Source organism: Rutidosis leptorrhynchoides, chromosome 3 (assembly GCF_046630445.1).
Source record: "Rutidosis leptorrhynchoides isolate AG116_Rl617_1_P2 chromosome 3, CSIRO_AGI_Rlap_v1, whole genome shotgun sequence".
Classification (NCBI taxonomy): Eukaryota; Viridiplantae; Streptophyta; class Magnoliopsida; order Asterales; family Asteraceae; genus Rutidosis; species Rutidosis leptorrhynchoides.
This window is the reverse complement of record NC_092335.1, coordinates 377,584,366-377,602,132: the sequence shown is the minus strand read 5'-3', so window position 1 is coordinate 377,602,132 and position 17,767 is coordinate 377,584,366. Positions and strand designations below refer to the sequence as shown.

The 17,767-nt window shown below is 35.0% G+C and overlaps 3 protein-coding genes across 4 annotated transcripts; 2 read left to right on the top strand and 1 right to left on the bottom strand.

Annotated features, from left to right (window-relative positions):
* Positions 1–4,376: 4,376 nt before the first annotated feature.
* Positions 4,377–4,977, top strand: LOC139901295 (uncharacterized). The gene is made up of 2 exons (XM_071884024.1): positions 4,377–4,557; positions 4,607–4,977. The coding sequence occupies exons 1-2, from the start codon at positions 4,377–4,379 to the stop codon at positions 4,975–4,977; spliced, it is 552 nt and encodes a 183-aa protein (XP_071740125.1).
* A 2,650-nt stretch (positions 4,978–7,627) lies between these two features.
* Positions 7,628–11,526, top strand: LOC139897650 (ADP-ribosylation factor 2). Of its 2 annotated transcripts, XM_071880345.1 has the most exons (7): positions 7,628–7,756; positions 8,852–9,019; positions 9,300–9,370; positions 9,759–9,878; positions 10,111–10,229; positions 10,604–10,685; positions 11,232–11,526. In XM_071880345.1, exons 2-7 carry the CDS (start codon positions 8,872–8,874, stop codon positions 11,235–11,237), a joined length of 546 nt encoding a protein of 181 aa, XP_071736446.1. In that variant the 5' UTR covers positions 7,628–7,756; positions 8,852–8,871; the 3' UTR covers positions 11,238–11,526. The 2 variants fall into 2 exon arrangements, with proteins under 2 accessions (XP_071736446.1, XP_071736445.1); XM_071880344.1 differs by lacking the exon at positions 11,232–11,526 and having other exon boundaries at positions 10,604–10,697.
* Positions 11,527–12,805: 1,279 nt separating this feature from the next.
* Positions 12,806–17,554, bottom strand: LOC139897649 (type 2 DNA topoisomerase 6 subunit B-like). Its single transcript, XM_071880343.1, has 12 exons — positions 17,406–17,554; positions 17,198–17,306; positions 16,643–16,726; positions 16,155–16,181; positions 15,684–15,792; positions 15,526–15,601; positions 15,371–15,391; positions 15,004–15,197; positions 14,659–14,800; positions 14,362–14,553; positions 13,971–14,099; positions 12,806–13,283 (listed from the first exon to the last, which is right to left on the bottom strand). Exons 1-12 carry the CDS (start codon positions 17,439–17,441, stop codon positions 12,981–12,983), a joined length of 1,422 nt encoding a protein of 473 aa, XP_071736444.1. The 5' UTR covers positions 17,442–17,554; the 3' UTR covers positions 12,806–12,980.
* Between the last annotated feature and the right edge of the window lie 213 nt (positions 17,555–17,767).

Genomic DNA, 17,767 nt, shown 5'->3' with positions numbered 1-17,767 from the left:
TGATAGAAAACGCGGGCACAGATGATAATATGGTTGTAATAAACTGCGCATATCCAGAACAAACAATCAAAATTGTAAACAATTTGGACGCGGATGTTAAAAAGCAATTAGTGCAATTGGTTATATCAAATATGGATGTCTTTGCGTGGTGTGAGCAAGACATGACTGGTGTTCCGCGCAAAATTACGGAACATAAACTTAATGCAAATCATGCGTTAAAGCAATTCATTCAGAAACGCAGAGGCATGGCTCCAGATCGCATGAAATGATTATGTGGAGAAGTAACTAAGCTAGTTGACACAGGAATTCTACGTGACGTAAAGTACCAAACATGGGTTGCGAACCCAGTGCTTGTTAAAAATCCTGATGGATCGTGGCGGATGTGCATTGATTTCAAAGATATCAATTAAGCTTGCCCTAAAGACAACTATTCGCTGCCAGAAATCGATTGGAAAGTTGAATCGCTAAATGAATATCCTTTTAAGTGCTTTCTGGATGCTTACAAAGGGTACCATGAAATCCCGATGGCGGAAGAAGATGAAGATAAAACCGCATTTCATAAGGGCAAAGGTATATATTGCTATATCAAGATGCCATTTGGACTTAAAAATGATGGCGCTACATATCAACGTTTGATAGATAGTGCATTCAAATGTCAAATTGTGTGCAATCTTGAAGCGTATGTGGATGATTTGGTAATCAAGAGCAAAGCACGAGATCAAATGTTACAAGATATTGCGGAAACATCTGAAAATCTGCGCAGAATTAATATGAAGTTAAATCCATCAAAATGCAGTTTTGGCGAAAAAGAAGGAAATTTTTTGGGATATTACATTACTGAGCAAGGCATTAAGGCAAATCCCAAGAATATAGCCGCAATTGAAAACATGACTGCACCAAAAACAATAAAGGAAGTGCAAAGTTTAACAGGAAAGTTAGCGGCTTTGACCAGATTCTTGTCAAAGGCTACGGAACGACAATTGCCTTTCTTTAAAATGCTAAAAGAATGTTTGAATTAGAAAAATTTTGTGTGGACTGCGGAAGCAGACAGCGCATTTCAGGAAATGAAGCAATTGCTTGCAACGCTGCCTACGCGAACTGCACCTATAAATGGCAAAATTTTGTATCTTTATGTCTCGATTGCAAATGAAGCTTTTGGATCAGTGTTGATTGCAGAACGTGAGAAAACACAAAAGCTAATTTATTTTGTAAGTAAGGCACTCGCGGGAAGTGAGATTAACTATGCGCCAATGGAAAATTTTGAATACGCATTGCTTCTAACTTCAAGAAGATTGCACAGGTATTTTCAGGGGCATCCTATTCATGTTTTAACTGATTTGCCGGTTAAACAAATCCTAAATAAGCCCGAAATATCTGGAGGGCTTGCTAAGTGGGCAATTGAGTTGGGATCTTATGAAATAACTTACCTTCTGCGAAGATCTGTGAAGGGGCAAGTTCTCGCGGATTATCTCGTAGAAATGACGGGCGAATTGGAAGTAATTCATGAAAGAATAGAGTTGAAGCCTGCGCAAGGTGAAACATGGGATTCATTTACAGATGGTGCACGATGCACAGAAGGTGCAGGCGTAGGATTAGTGTTAACAAGCCCAAGTGGCGAGGAGCATACATACGCATTGCGTTTCAATTTTGATGTTACAAATAATGAATCTGAGTATGAGGCGCTGCTTGCTAGATTGAACATTGCGCATAAAATGAATATCACTAAATTACGAGCATACGTTGATTCGCAGTTGGTTTTAAATCAATTTAATGGCTCATTTGACGTGCATGAACTTTTTATGTAGAAGTATTTGAAATTGTTAAGGGAGATTGCAGAAAAGTTTAAGCATTTTGAGCTCGCGCAAGTTTCATGAAGCCAAAACAAAAAAGCAGATGCACTAAGCAAACTGGTAGTTTTAACTTTTTCGCATTTCCAAAAGCAAGTGTGGGTGTGATATCGGCTAAAAAGTCACGTTTTTACCCCCGATATTGAGTCCCAAAAAGCATAAAGTTCAGAGATTTGTGGGCAAAATAATCGTTTTTTCGGTTAAATTTGTAGGTAAAGTAATTACGAAGACGATGCAAAAAGAATCAAGAGAAACTGAGCTAAAACGAAGATTCTAGAGCGAAAACGGTGAAAGACAAGAAATCAAGTTACGATCCAGTGAATCAAGGCTTACCAGGAACAAAAACGGCCTGCCATACGGCTTGCCAAATGGCTTGCCAGTATGGCAAATGGCATGTCAAACGGTCAGGCAAACGGGCTCGATAAACGGCTTGCCTAGCAAACGGCTTGCCAAATACGGCCTGCCAGCCGTTTGCAGGCATTTTTCAAGTCTATTTAAGGGCTTGTTGTCACTCAATTTCCACACACCTCTCTTCACTCTCTCACTACAATACATTTTCTCTCACTAGAGCTTTTTAAGACCTTCTCACGTCCAAGCGGGAAATTAAGTACCCGGAGGCGAATGCCGAAGATTGTAATAGGAGCGGTCTAGAGGATGTCAACACTTGTAATGGTCCAGATCTCGTCTGTAAACGGTGAATGCTTTCCTTAATTTAATGAAGTTATCTTGTTATCTTAAGTTGCTTTCATCTTGCATGATTATCTATCTGTTACAAATGTTTATTACATGTTGAATATTTTTTCTGAAACTTATCATACTGTTATGCTAAAACCTTGACGGTTTAGAAGTTTAATTTACGGATCACTCTTTCCGCTTATTCACGTGGCTATAACCTAGTATTAGGACCTGATCGAACCTAGGATACAAGGTAAGTAGTTATGTGTGCTTAACGTCACAATAGGGATATAGAACCTACGTACGAATAACCACTTATTCGTCATAGAAGAGCTGCCCATTTATGTTGTGATTAGAGTTAGCAACAGAGAGTTCAGTGAACACTAGCTTACTCAAAAGCATGATTCGCGTCAGAAGCAATGTTCTTGAGATGTTGTAAGATGATCCGGGGTTGAATAAGTGATCGCAAAGGAGAGACCTCTATTCCAATTAGCAGTACCTTAGAATATCTAAGATTGCACGTCTGTTAATGTTAAGGCATAACATAGTGATTAAGTGGTAGGATATTGCTTTAGTTAGACCAACTAGGATTAAGAAAAGCTGAGACTTTCCTTTATTATTGAGTATACCACTTTGTTCATGTACCTAGGATTCTATCCATAAGGTCGTTTAAACCTTTTAGGTTAACGTTAGGAGTAGGGATATCCGTCTTAGCCAGAATCTTCAAGGCCTAAACTCTTAGTGACATATCAGTTGGGTTCATTGCCCAGTTGATTGAGGTTTAGTGTTTATCCTAGGAAGTTAAACTCGTGCGATAATTCCCCTTCAGAATCCTATTCTCCATACCTATCTATCTTTACCTTTATAGTCAAATTACTGTTTTATTGAGTTAATCTTAATCTATCACCTCTTGTCACTAGGGTTAACTATATAGGTACTTTTGTCCTACATTACTGAGCAAACATACAAAAATACGAACCCGAGTTATATTTACCACTTACACGTTAAAAGGAAGACAAGTAGGTGAGTTATATCTAGGAACCCCAGCTAAATATAAATGATAAAACCATTACGCCCTGTGATAGCTAACTCTGACGTGTTGCGGCCTAATGACACCGCACAAATAAAACCGTCCGTTTTGGCCATGTCAGGGAGGAAGAGTTGCCCAACAAAGCGATTGATGGTGGATTAATTGTCGCGGTTATTGAGGAAGCGCAACCAAATTGGATGAATCCTATTATTGAAAATCTGCGCAATAACACGCTGCCAGAAAATAAAGATGAAGCAAGATTAGTGCGCATACGATCACCTATGTATCTCAATGAAAATGATGTCCTGTATCGCAAATCTTGTTATGGGCTACTAATGCGCTGTGTTGGGCCAGTGGAAGCAGAGATGAGCATCGAAGAAGTGTATAACGGTTCTTGTGCACTGCATTCTGGTTAAAAAACTATTGCGTCAAAAATTATGCGGCTGGGTTACTTTTGGCCAACCTTGTATCGTGATGTTGCAAAAATAGTTAAAATATGTAAAAGTTGCCAAAGGCATGCACCGCAGAACAGAAAATCAAGGCATGACATGATCCCGGTAAATTCGCCATGACCATTTTATAAATGGGCGATTGATATTGTGGGGCCATTTCCCGCGGGAGCAGGTAATGTGAAGTTCTTGATTGTAGCAATTGATTATTTCACCAAGTGGGTGGAAGCAAAAGCATTACACACAATTACAGGTGTGCAAGTGCGAAATTTCGTATGAGAACATATCATTTGTCGATTTGGTATTCCCCGCGAAATTGTAAGTGATAATGGGGCGCGAAGAGCAAAAGATCCCTTTAAACGTTGGTGCGAGGAAATGAATATTGTGAAAAAATTTACATCAGTTGCGCACCCGCAAGCCAATGGGTTATGCGAAGTTACTAATCAGGACATTGTTAGCGGCATTAAAAAGCGATTAAATGAAAAACACACTGGATGGGTTGATGAACTATCCAATGTACTATGGGAACATCACACACCATTTAAGAAAAGTACTGGTGAAACACACTTTACTCTTGTGTATGGTTCAGAGGCAATGATTCGCAGAAATTTTTGTGCCAACAAACAGGGTTGCCAATTTTGATGAAACTGCGAATAATGATGCTTTGTGCGAAAATTTAAATTTTGTGGAGGAACGCAGATTGATGGCTACGATAAAAGAAGCGAATAACAAGCAAATGATTGCAATATATTATAACAAAAAGGTGCGTGCTTTAACTTTCGATGTTGGCGAGTGGGTTTTGCATAATAATGAAGCAAGTCGCGCAGAAAATGTTGGTAAATTGGGACCCAACTGGGAAGGTCCCTACCAAATAATAGCAATAAAAGCGGTTGGTTCTTACAAGATCGCAGACATTCAAGGAAGAATCATCCCTAATGCATGGCACACTACGCTGTTAAAAAGATATTACGCATAAGTTGTTAATTGCGCAATGATTTGCATGCAGAAAAAATCAGAAATATTGTAACTCTGTAATCAGAAATGTATATGCAATTTTATGCGAATAAATGGTGACTGTTTACTACAATAAGAATGGCAAAATATTATGTTCGCGGTTTAACTCTTTTATTTGAAAAATGGTTAAAGTCCATACAAAAGATTAAACACACAATATTTGTAATAGCGAAGGAAAACCCGCTATAATAGAACATATAATATAGTTGAAGTGTTAGCGAAATGATGGGACTTATACATATTAATTTCCTAAGATTGTGAATTTGCCAACTTGGATGCTTCGCGATAACACACTTGGCGTATTTTAAACGCAATTTTTTTGCCTAAGGATCGTTTTGGCGGACTTAGAAGATTCGTAATATATATTGATTATACAATAAAAAGATTGTTTCGCGAAAGTAAATATTTGTTATTTGCACAATAATGAATATTGAAATTGCAAAAGACGAGTCTAGCGATTACGAATATATATTGAAACAAAGCGCTATAAAAATAAACAATTGCAATTGGGTATGATAAATAGAACTTTATTTTATTAATAAAACGCAGAGACAGCTGCGTAACTGTTACAAAAAGGACGCAAAATTAATGTGCCAAATCCTACTCTATTTTGTTAAGGTCGAGTTTGATGATGTCCTCGACCGTTGCATTCTTGTTTTTGCTAATTGCAAGAACCTGGGGAATGGGAATCTCATTTATACCCACTTTAGCCTCTTCAAAGAGTTCTTCTGCCTCTTGAGAGCTACAAATCATATCCGTTATATCATCTGGCAACGGATCTGGTACCTCGCAGACTTCGGAGAGGCGAGTGAAAAACTTAACACGTTCACGTTGCTGAAGTGCAACAACGTAAACATCGAAACGATCACAAACAAGACGCGAGTCCATAACTTTTTGCCCAAAGACGGGCAAATGTTGGCGCAACCTTGAAAATTCTAACTCTGCAGCAACTTTAGCAAATGTTGCTTCATCGCACTCAGAAGTGCGCTCTTCAAGATCTTTTTTCACGGCCTCAAGGGCCGCTAACAATTTCTTTTCATCAATGGCCTTTTCAGACACTTGATTCTTTAACTTTTATGTAGCCTCGTTAGCAGTTTTGAGGTTTGCGGAAAGGATGGAACATTGCTTTTGGGCTTGGGTTGCCTTGATGCATTCTTCTTCAACTTTGAGTTTCTCGCTCTTCAAAACACCATAAAATTGCTCTTGGCGAGCAATCATGTCAAAGGCCGAGTTAAAGGCCTTATAAAAATTCTGCACAAAGTAGTTATGCGCATCAGAAGAATTGAGCTTTGCAAACTCATGGCGCAAATCATCCGGGACTGCCAGCTTCATCTTCTGGCATTGCTCCGCTGCAGCGGATGAAGAAGCGCAGAGATACCCAAGAAGGCCATCAATCCTCACTGAGATGACTGGTTGGGAGGAGTGCGAAACACCTCGTCGTATTTAGTGAGGGATAGATGGCCGGACTCGGAAGGAGTACTCGCTTGATCAGCTGCAAAAAATGCATGCAAAAGCAAATTAATTGATTAGCATCGAAAGCACACAATAATAAATTGTAAAATTGCTAGAGAATGATGATGCAAAAATAAACTTACAAGTTTTTGCCTCAGAAGTATAGTCTGAAACAATTGGATTCTCGACCAAGTCTTTAGTACTTGATCAGTCCGTTTCCGTTGAGTTGCAACAGGAGAAACGTATTTACGTTTGTTCTTCTCAGCTTCTGCGGCAGAGTATGCCGCTACATCTTTTTTAGAGGAAGAGGAAGGGGTTTTTGCTTCCGGACTTCTAAGCCGCGAAGCAATGAAATTTTTGGGATTATCTTTCTGGCTAATCTCTTGAATCTTCATGATACAAATTGACAAGATTGCAAAGAGCGTTGATGACAATGTGAATTTTGCTAAATGGAATTCACTGATATTTATAGGTGAATTGAGAATGCAACGGCTCAATTTAACGATCACAAAAGGCATAAACATACTTCCGGAATAGATATAGCCGTTATTCTGCTAAGAGTTTAACGGTGACATTACTATTGCGATAATCCCCAAGATTTCGGATAGAAATTAAAAGCATTTTGAACTACATTTTTTTAGAGTTTTTTATGTTATATTTTCTGCGTAAATATAACACAATAAATGTGGGGACTTGATTATATACATAGACATGTATATGCATATTTTAAGTGCCAAGGCAATACAAATGCATGTGCAAACAGAGCCGCAGAAATAAATGACAACTGCGTATTGCGCTCTGACATTGCGGAAGTCCGCATAAATTGAGATTGCGAAGATGTCCCGCATAAACATTGCGGATCTATAAAGTATGCGCAAACATTTAATCCGCGAAGATTACAAACCTATAAATAGGGAGCTTGACCTCTCATTATAGGTTGTTGATTCTGTATAATTGCTCCGGCCCTTTGTGACTTACTTGTGAACACGCCCAAGTATCAATCATAATCGAGCTAAGGTAATGAAATCAAGACCGGGACATGGTGATTGATCACTTGAATCTAAGTGAAAGACGATCATAAGGTACCAAATACATTATCAACACCGCAATCCACCCTTCATTCTACTCTATTCTAACTCACATCGAATCGATGAGTCGCACACATTAGGACACCTTTTGGCCCTTACTACGAACCTTTTTATCTCTCCCTCTTTTCTCTTCTCACAATTCATTCATCCATCTCCTATAAACAACTTTCATCGATTACACTATATCTTTTTATCTCTCAGGTATTAATTATTATACACCGAATTCTGAATCTTCATATCCTTCTCAGATCTTTTTTTTATACGCTTAATTTGTAGTTTACATAATTTCAGGTGATCATGTCATGTGCTAAGTGATTCATTTTCTGTTTTTAATTATCGATATGAAGAGAATCTATAATAATTATTTGCAATTTTTAGTTTTTTGGACAATTTTCTTGTCAATTTACTATTTAGGTTGCGAATTGGGGTTTGTTATTTGCATTTTGAATTCCAATCATAGGTTGAAGAATTTGTTTATCTGAGAATTTGGTATTTGATCCTAGAATTCAGCTCTGTTTTGTTATATTTCTTATTTGAGTTTTTTATTTTATTTTTTTTATTTTTTTATTTTTATATTTCATATGTATGAGTATAGGTCTCTACAATTTGATCTGCTATTTTGTGGATTTTAACCTTTGTTATTCTAATAAATGTACTTGTACAACTATAGTTTAAAGGTGTTTTTTTAATTACTTTTCATGTTGATTTATCTAAAAAGTAATACACACCAAATTACAAATAGTCCACCACGGACTCGAACTCACAACCTCAATGTTGATGAGATACCTCGATACTGCTAGGCAAAGTTCCTTTGGTGATTTAGAAAGTATATTACTTTGATGTGAAGTTTCAAGCCCTTAATGACACCCCTAACATGAATCTTTTTTCAGCTTTTGATGACGATTTCATAAATTTTATATATGGTTTTGGTTTGGGTTGCCTCGTTAGTTGTCATTACTATATAGGTTCCTTTTTTCAACTGTAGATCCAGATATTTTTCTGATTTAAAACATGGTTGATTGTGTTGTTAATATGATTTGTATTTTCATGATCAGTTAATCTTTTAAATTGCTGCAAAAGTAACCTATAAAAGTTTTATGTCACAAAGAAACACTTTAGTTTTATTATTATTATTTGTTTTTTGTCATGATGATACATTTCCTCATTGCCATTTTTAGATGGATATACAGTAGGTTTAATTACAATTTGAGACTGTTGTACTGGATGTCAATTTTGTGACCATTTATGTGTGTTTATGTTAAACTATTAGTGAATACGAGTTAATCTCGTGTGTAGGGATACTTATCAGATAAAGGATGGGGCTTACATTCACCAAACTTTTCAGCCGGCTTTTTGCTAAAAAAGAGATGCGTATATTGATGGTGGGTCTCGATGCAGCTGGTAAGACTACTATTTTGTACAAGCTCAAACTCGGCGAGATTGTAACTACCATCCCTACCATTGGTATGTCTTCTTAGTTATTTTTAATTAGTTAGTAATATGCCTATCCGTGGTAATGAATATAAGACTAAATTTTTGTTTTAATTACTATTATCATATCATTATCATTATCATGTGTAATCCAGTCTGAAATTTTTGTTTGAGACTTTCTTTTTGCTGTGCCATTATATAAAAATGTATGTTAAGTTTACTAACAACACACAAAATCTGACAGTAATCACCGATCTACACTTATATAGTTTAGTATTATAATGTATTTTTTTTTTCTGGTATTGTTATGCAGGTTTCAACGTGGAGACTGTTGAGTACAAGAACATTAGCTTCACTGTGTGGGATGTTGGGGGTCAGGACAAGGTATGTCACTTTCTAGTGTTTTTAGTACAATCTAGTCTATCCAAAGGCGAGATAATTTTTTAGTGCTGAATGTAATGAGAACGTGTGCAAAAAGTCATACACCCACTCTTTATTGTTAAAACAAGTACAAGGATGTAAAAGTCGCGAGTTGGGATGAAATGGTTGGGATCTCGGAGGGACGAGTTGGTTGAGTCATGGACGCGTCTGCCGTTGACCAACGTTTGACTTTTAGTAATAAATAAATAATTCAAACATTATTTTAAAGGATACTAATATTCCAATCAACCAAGTTTTTACACCAGTGCCCAATTAACCTTTGATTTAAGCATGCGTTCATCAATAATTCTTTTTTATTTTTTTTTTTTATTTTTATTTTTTTTTTGTGCAGATTCGGCCATTATGGAGGCACTATTTTCAGAACACACAAGGTCTAATCTTTGTGGTTGATAGCAATGACAGGGACAGAGTTGTTGAGGCGAGAGATGAGTTGCACAGAATGTTGAATGAGGTAAATTTGGATATCGAATATGTTCTGTAAAGTCATATAGCAACCATGCTATTTTCTAGTTCGTGTCGTATGTATTGTCAACTGATCTCAATGAAGTTTTGCATATAGTTTCTGATCTAGGAAATTATGTAACAAGTTATTCCAAAATCCAAACAAAACATAATAGATTTTAGCATTTAGCACCTGTAAGATGTTTGTATAATGAGTAGTGTATATGCTACTTTTACTGTAGGATGAGCTAAGAGATGCTGTTCTTCTAGTATTTGCCAACAAACAAGATCTGCCTAATGCAATGAATGCTGCTGAAATTACTGATAAGCTTGGTCTTCATTCCCTTCGACAACGCCACTGGTAATGTTTTTTTTTTTTTTTTTAATACGTTTTAGTGTTTTCTTGTAATGAAAGATGTGCAACCATTCACATCTCAACATTTAAGCCTTCAAGATTCTGTTATAATATAGGATGTCTATGTCTATGTCTATATGTTGGGAGGTTTCGTTATTCTTTTAAAATTATATTTTTTTCTTGAGATTATAGGATCAAGTACTCATTTCGTACATTTTTCATCTGTAAATAGTGTATCATAACACCATATTCTATATTTTAATATATTGAAATTGATGTATTATATGTTATATTATAAATATTATAATAAAATAATAATTAACGACTGCATTTAGAGTACATTATTATAAAATTAGAATCGCATTCAATTTACTTTTCAGGTACATCCAGAGCACGTGTGCTACCTCTGGGGAAGGACTATATGAGGGGTTGGACTGGCTCTCCAACAACATTGCTAACAAGGCAAGTACTTAACATCATCTTTTGATATCACTCTTTAAAGGAATTATCAAAAGTTCAACCAATTTTTACTGGAAAAAGAAAAAAAACTCAGATTTACCAAAATGAAGGGTTATGGTCTGGATTTTGAATTGCAGTAGTGAATATTCTGCATTTATATTGCCACAGATTATTGAAATGTGTTGATGGTTTGTAAACCATGGTGGTTTTTTGCTTATCTAGAACTACTGTTAGCTTGTTATAAGTTTGTGTCGGTTTAGATGTCAAATGGCAAAGTGGACCGGTTTGGTAAATAATTCAAAAACAGGTAATCATTTAGTCAAATCGGAACTGGTGAGCCCGAACTCACCTATTATGCCACATCATTATTTACAAGTTATTTTGTAAACGTATTCGTTTGATCTGGTGGTTTAAATCTAATCCAAATTGACCTATCCATATTTAAATGATTAAAATTGCCACCTCTGCTAAATGATGTTCACTTTTTCTTATATAATATATAATTGTATTATATTGGTCTAATTATGTTGTTTGTTATATTTGTATCAGGCTTGAGGCAATTATAGATTTGTATTGCAAGAGCTAAATGCTAGAGAAAAGTTTTGCTTTTCATATGGTGAGCTCACTTTCTTCTCTAGAAGTAGTGCGAGTGCGTTATATGGAAACTATGTTCGTTAAAAAAGCTTTTTTGCATGTGATAACATAGAACATGTATGATACAATGCTTGGTTGGATTGCAAGTGTTTTAAAGGTATATGCTTATACTGTTTGTAGGTTTTTGATATATATATATAGAGAGAGACTAAAGTTTTGAGAGAGCTTAATGTCCGTTGTTTATATTATTTTCTTACTTAACTGATGCACACTTTTTTCTTACAAGTTTTTGGCATCTCTTTGCTCCTGCACCTTATTAAATTGTTGACTGTATCAATGGTCATATTTCATTGCTGCTGTGGTCACAGATGGTGCTGTAAAAAACGGCTAAGACAGCCGACCTGGTGACTAGTCTCACCCGATTCACATAAAACGTTTAAATCAGCCAATGGTAAAATGTTGGTAAATCAGTCAAAAGTCTGGTCAAAGCTAGTAAAATCGTCAAATTTTGTCAAGTAAAATGATCAAAGCTTGTCAAAGTTGGGTCAAGATTTTAATTTGTTTTGAAATATGGGTTTTGTGCGTTTGAGTTGTGGCTGCTCTGTTTTCTCAAATAATTACTGCTTTGTTTTCTTAAATAATTATATGTTTACATTTATGTTTAAGAGTCAAACGTTGGTCAATGCCCAACTAGTTTCTAACTCGAATGACTAGTCCCTTTAAGGTTTCAACTGACTAGTCTTCGTCATGAAACTTCTACAAACACAAATCTAGGACTTATTTTGTGATACTTGCGCGACCAACCGAGTAATTTTGTGATACTTGTGCGACCCACCGAGTCGAAATAAACATAAGTGGTAATTGTGAAATATGAGACAAATGTTAGGGACCAATCACTTAATTTTTTCTTTAATAAATATCTTATTTATCATGTCAAAACTTTGTATATGTTGATGACACATAAATAACAAGTTCATAGCCTACACTAATATTTTTTTGAGTATAGTCTACAACAAAACAAAAATGAAAGTATATGATCTTTTAACCCTTAATTATATAGTTAAGTTATTTTGATAAAAACATATGAGCTTTATGACTATTTTAGTAGTACGCCTTAGATGTCTTCCACAGGCATTCTGAGAGGTCACGTTCAAGATCTAGTTGCAGATGGCAACCCAGGCCTACAATACATCTATTGTACCAACTACCAAGGATCAAGCTAACTACAATCATGCAGTTTTGCATGCAATTTGAAAGCGACCGATTCATATGAAATAATCAGATTCAAATATTCAAATTGTCATTTGTCATTAACCATGCAAAATGAAACAGGAGATAATATATGGCTGCAATTGAGCTACTTGAAGTTAGATTAATCACTTTCGATTGTGTTGAGTATTTGACAAATCATAAATGCTAATAGACGAAATAACTAGTTTCACTTTCTCATTTGATGATCATTTTTGTTGTAGCCAGTATCAATCTAATTTAGCAAACTGATTTTTGGACTCTCAAGCAAATTACCCAAACAATGAAGACTTAATTGTTTATAGTAATAACCGTTTCAAAATGCACATCAGTCTGGAGCAGCTAAGAACAGCCTATGAATATGATAACTTATCTAATGCTTATGACGTTATCTGTTACAGATCCGTAACAATGCTATGCTATGCTTCACATCTCAAATTCACAACTTAAATTTATTTATAAATCAAAAGGAGAAAAGTTAACCTCAACATCATCATATTCGTCGTCCACATAGTCTGGTTCTTCGAAGCATTCATCACTGAAAAGAAGTGCACCTTCTCTGACTCTCTTCGTCTGAGGCTCTCTATCATTGTGGTCTATAACTGAAATAAGCCTCTGTTTAATGTTATCTTCAACAGATTCTGCATCGTAGGAGCGTAGACCAAGAAGTGAAGCACATTCATCTCTAAATTTCAAGTCGTTAGAAGTTGAAATCAGGCCTGCAATTGTTTTCGCGAGGTCTGGTGCATAACTGCGAATCTAAATTAATAATATCTCGTCAGTTTAAATAAACATTTGTGTGTCAATACCTTTTAAACAAAGTTGCAAAAATCACTACTCGAGGAGTACTCGTTCGGGACTTTTTAGGGAGTACTTGGAAACTTGAAAAGTACTTGGATGTTGGCTAACTTTGACTTTGACCAATTTTGGTCGAGTTTTAACCAATTTTGACCGATTGTCTGAGTTTTGACCGATTTTCCAAGAGATGCCGAGTTTTGGCAGAGTTTGACCAAGTTTGATTGAGTTTGACCGAGTACTCCCCGAACTACTTGAGCAAGGAGTACTCAGTCGGGACTTTTTAGGGAGTCCTTGGCAACTTGAGGAGTACTCGGATGTTAATTAAGTTTGACTTTGACCGATTTTAGCCGAGTTTTGACCGATTTTCCGAGTAATCCCAAGCTTTGGCCGAGTATGACCGAGTTTTGTCCAACTTTGACTGACTTTGACAAAGTTTGACCAAGTACTCCCGAGCTGCCAAAACCGAGTACTCTCCGAGTTCTGCTATACAGCTTTAAAGAGAATGTTTTCTTAAGTTTACATTTAAATTTCACAAGTTGCATTTTCTTAAATTTGTTGACTATTAATTAATCGATGTACTTAATAATTATATTATTAATTATTAATTAAAACACAAAAAAGGCTGTATGTATAAGGGTTTGGATGTACCTTAGCGGCATGTGCACTAAGAAGAACTCCATCATTTTTCTCCTTTAAGTCATTCAGAGCAACCTTCACAGCTTTCTTAATAAGATTTCGATCACCAGTACTTGCCTTTGCTGGAAGCATATCGAGCTTGGTATATACGTTAAGTAAATGCAGAAAAATAACATACAAAAGGGGATATACATTCTGTCATCAAGTAGTAAAGTAACGAAATTATTACTAAAGTTATGCAATATTCTTAACCAAAATTAACAAGCTAACAATATGAAAATTAGCAAGCAGTAACATTTTTGAAAGCACATTTTTGCGACCTAACCCGAGCGATGCAAAGCAACCTATTTTGATATAAACTTATACCGGATATAGATGGATGAAAAGTAAATAATGGATATTTCTTGTGGTGACAGTGAATGGCAATGTCAATATGAGAACCAGGTGGCAAATCCTCCCATTCAATAAATGCACAACCATCAACATTTGAGATGCATTTTATGCTTAATCCATAGCTTTTCCAATCAGTTTTTTTCAGTGCAAGTAGTGATGATTCAGAAATTAAGCCAGGTAAGAAGTCATTGAAGTATAAAACCTGAAACACATGTAGTAGTCACTTAATACTACAAAAACTTTTATATCTAACACTAAATAAAATAATAATAATAATAATTAAATAGAATTAGAAAAGAAAATTGACCTCTGTTTTGTTACCACACACCCTGAAACAGGATGGATTCAATATCTCTGATAATTCACTAACTATAACCACAGCTTCTATCGTTCTTTCAATATTCCTGCTAGCTTTGCAAACGGTCCCACTTCCAGTTTTTAGGCGTTCCCTTACAAAATTAATAATACATTTTTCAGAATCATATTGTTATTTTCCTTATCTTCACTGAATATATACAAATAATAATAACTTTCTGCTAGATAAAGTTCATTTGCTTAAGAGTTAAAAAAGAAGATAAAAACGTATGTATGCATACAAAAACATTTTCATCAAATTCTATGATTGTTTGGTCTTAAAACAAAGCGAACTTACCCAATTGGAAAACAAGAGTGGCATGTAGTCTCTTTTTGATTCCCATGTTTAAAGACATAATCCACAAGGCCTGATTTGAGACATTCAACGTTTTCTTCTGGTGATAGATTAATGCACTCATTTACTACTATAGAATTTACATGATTTTGCTCGGGATTTTCGCCCTTATCAATAATAAGCTCAATTCCAACCTTCTGATAAGACAAAAAAATTGAATTATGCAAGTAATAATGACACAAATGATCGACTAGGAACAACATAATTATAATATTAAGATGTTAAGAATAAAATGGGTCCATAAATCAAATATAGCATTCGTAATGGAAATATGAACAAGCAATGGTTGTGAGTTAAAATTGATGCTTACAGGAACCTTCATAATGAGTATCTGCAGAGTTGAATCATAAAGACAAAATAAAGGATAATATCAGATAATGCAAACATGAATACAACATACTAGAGACTGCTTGAAAAACAATAGAAGGTTTTAGGACATAACATTGTTTATATACAACATCTAACCTTTCGGAAAAAGCATGTAATATCTGCCAGTAAATCATCAACACGGTGACTTGTTGAGAATGATACTTCAGTCCCACTGGAAAAAAGCAATTAACAAATTAATGTTTTCCATAAAGTTATTGAAATCAGTTATATAAGACGTCTAGTTAATAGCATGCCTGAATGCTGCACCATTCTTGGAGATTAAGGGTAAATTTGCTAGTCTATTCAGGCGAACTTTCTGTTTAAGATCTATATTGTAGTGATATATATCGTGATCACCAATGCCTGCAAAGTTAGAAAAACAAGACATTGATTAAGTAAATAAATTAGTGATAGTACATGTTTCAGTTGGTTAATTCGTAACTTGATACTGAAAAAAGTATCAATCATCACCCCTAATCATCATTATATATAATAAAGATGCTACAAAATACTTCATTTAAGGTAAATCACTTAATTTATGTTGATATAGTAACCAAAAAATTTTCATAACATGAAATATGTCAAGAAGCCATATTGCATTGATATTTCTTAAGCTTCAAATGCAGATCATATGTTGATGTAAAGAACAACTAAGCCTAACAAGAAATGAAAAAATCCAAGCCTTCTAAAGTCAATAGAGTTAAGTGAATAAGATCGATGCTTACTAGTTGTTGCAATTGATATAATTCCATCTGCATAGCATAGTAAAGCATCTCATCAGTTGGTTAGTGTATATATAATTAAAACATACAGTTATATTTTCAAAAAATGTAGCATGTAATTGGGAGCTCGGAGATACTTGTGCATTTGAAACGACATGGAAGTAATTAGTTATATTACTTAGACAAAAACTTTGATACTTCCCTGATTATTTCTAATATAAGTGTACTCTGAAGTTGTCATAAACCTGATGACAATAAAAGTCGAATAGAAGGACCTAACATCCGCCTCATTTATATTAAAATGCATGTTATGCTTATGAACAAACATCATAACCGCAATAGAGTTTATAACAAGGTCTGATTAATAGTATTAAGTGACCATTTAAGTATCGATCAGTTAACTATCCATCCTGTTCATACAAACTATCCATCCTGTTCATACACACAGAGCAAGTTTAGAGAGCAAATATACTTGTACTACGAGATCTTACCTTGTATCTCATTTACAGTCGAATCATTTAAATACTTCACTTCCTGAAACTCATCCAAGCAGCTTCCAACTCCAGTGTCAGAAACTGGTCATATCACGAAGTCAAACAAACTGCTAAAATTATATTATATAGCTCATTGTTATAAACAGAAATATAAAATGTAAACAATTACAAAAACAGCTGATCCATTCTCATTCTTTTGCAATTAAACTAAACGTCAATGGTAGACGAAGTTAAACCGATTTATAGCCCAGCCTAGAGGATTTGAATCATTTTACTAAGTTACACAATGATTTTAGATTAATATACATTTCAAATGCTCCTTCACACACAATATAACAATCTCCACACAAAAATATAATACTATAAAAGAATAAATATTCCTTATATCATCATATGAATTACACTTGAAAATACGATAATTAAACATGATCAATTAGTTACAGATCTAAGTATCTAGCTATTGGAAGTTTCGATTATGTTACTGGCATCAATCATATCAATGCATTAAACCTAAATATAAATACTGATATGCAAATAGAGATTGCAAATTACTTGATACACGAAGAACATGAGGATTAATCATCGGAGACGATTTCAGACTGACGGTTAATCGGCAAAGTTCGCCGGAGTTTCGGCACCGCTGAATCGCAGACGAAATCAACTGAGACAATTCGTGAATACATAAAACTATAAATTATAACTACATATATCGTTAATATAGGAGAATGAGATTGAAATTCCGAGCGATTAAATAACTTACATGTCGACAGAGATTTCTAACAGACGAAACGTCCATAGAACCCTAACAAAGCTGGATATTGGTTTCACTTTGCAGATGCACAATTCAATTGACGAATTGTGTACGGAAATGGTGAAGAAACTAAGTGAAAATATAAATGGGATGAATAAGTTGCCGCCCAAAAGAGTATACACACTATATATATACTCGTAGCATTTTGTAATTTTACTATGAATATATCTTTACTATTTCATTTAGGGAGGGTTACTATACCGGTATTGAATCGTACAAAACCAGTTGATACTGTAATATTTTTTTATTCAAAAATGAATATCTAATAATGTACCGATTTTTTTTAAAAAAAAAAAAAAAAATTACTCATG

What these genes read in the sequence shown, in the direction of transcription:
- LOC139901295 (XM_071884024.1), top strand. Translation starts at nt 4,377, where the DNA reads ATGAATATTGTGAAAAAATTTACATCAGTTGCGCACCCGCAAGCCAAT. An exon ending in ACCATTTAAGAAAAGTACTG is followed by an intron (nt 4,558 to 4,606) that starts GTGAAACACACT and finishes AATGATTCGCAG; the next exon opens with AAATTTTTGTGCCAACAAAC.
- LOC139897650 (XM_071880344.1), top strand. Translation starts at nt 8,872, where the DNA reads ATGGGGCTTACATTCACCAAACTTTTCAGCCGGCTTTTTGCTAAAAAA. An exon ending in TGCACAGAATGTTGAATGAG is followed by an intron (nt 9,879 to 10,110) that starts GTAAATTTGGAT and finishes CTTTTACTGTAG; the next exon opens with GATGAGCTAAGAGATGCTGT. An exon ending in TCCCTTCGACAACGCCACTG is followed by an intron (nt 10,230 to 10,603) that starts GTAATGTTTTTT and finishes TTTACTTTTCAG; the next exon opens with GTACATCCAGAGCACGTGTG.
- LOC139897649 (XM_071880343.1), bottom strand. Translation starts at nt 17,441, where the DNA reads ATGGACGTTTCGTCTGTTAGAAATCTCTGTCGACAT. An exon ending in CACTCTTGTTTTCCAATTGG is followed by an intron (nt 14,801 to 15,003) that starts GTAAGTTCGCTT and finishes TAATTTTGTAAG; the next exon opens with GGAACGCCTAAAAACTGGAA. An exon ending in TGTGTGGTAACAAAACAGAG is followed by an intron (nt 14,554 to 14,658) that starts GTCAATTTTCTT and finishes CATGTGTTTCAG; the next exon opens with GTTTTATACTTCAATGACTT.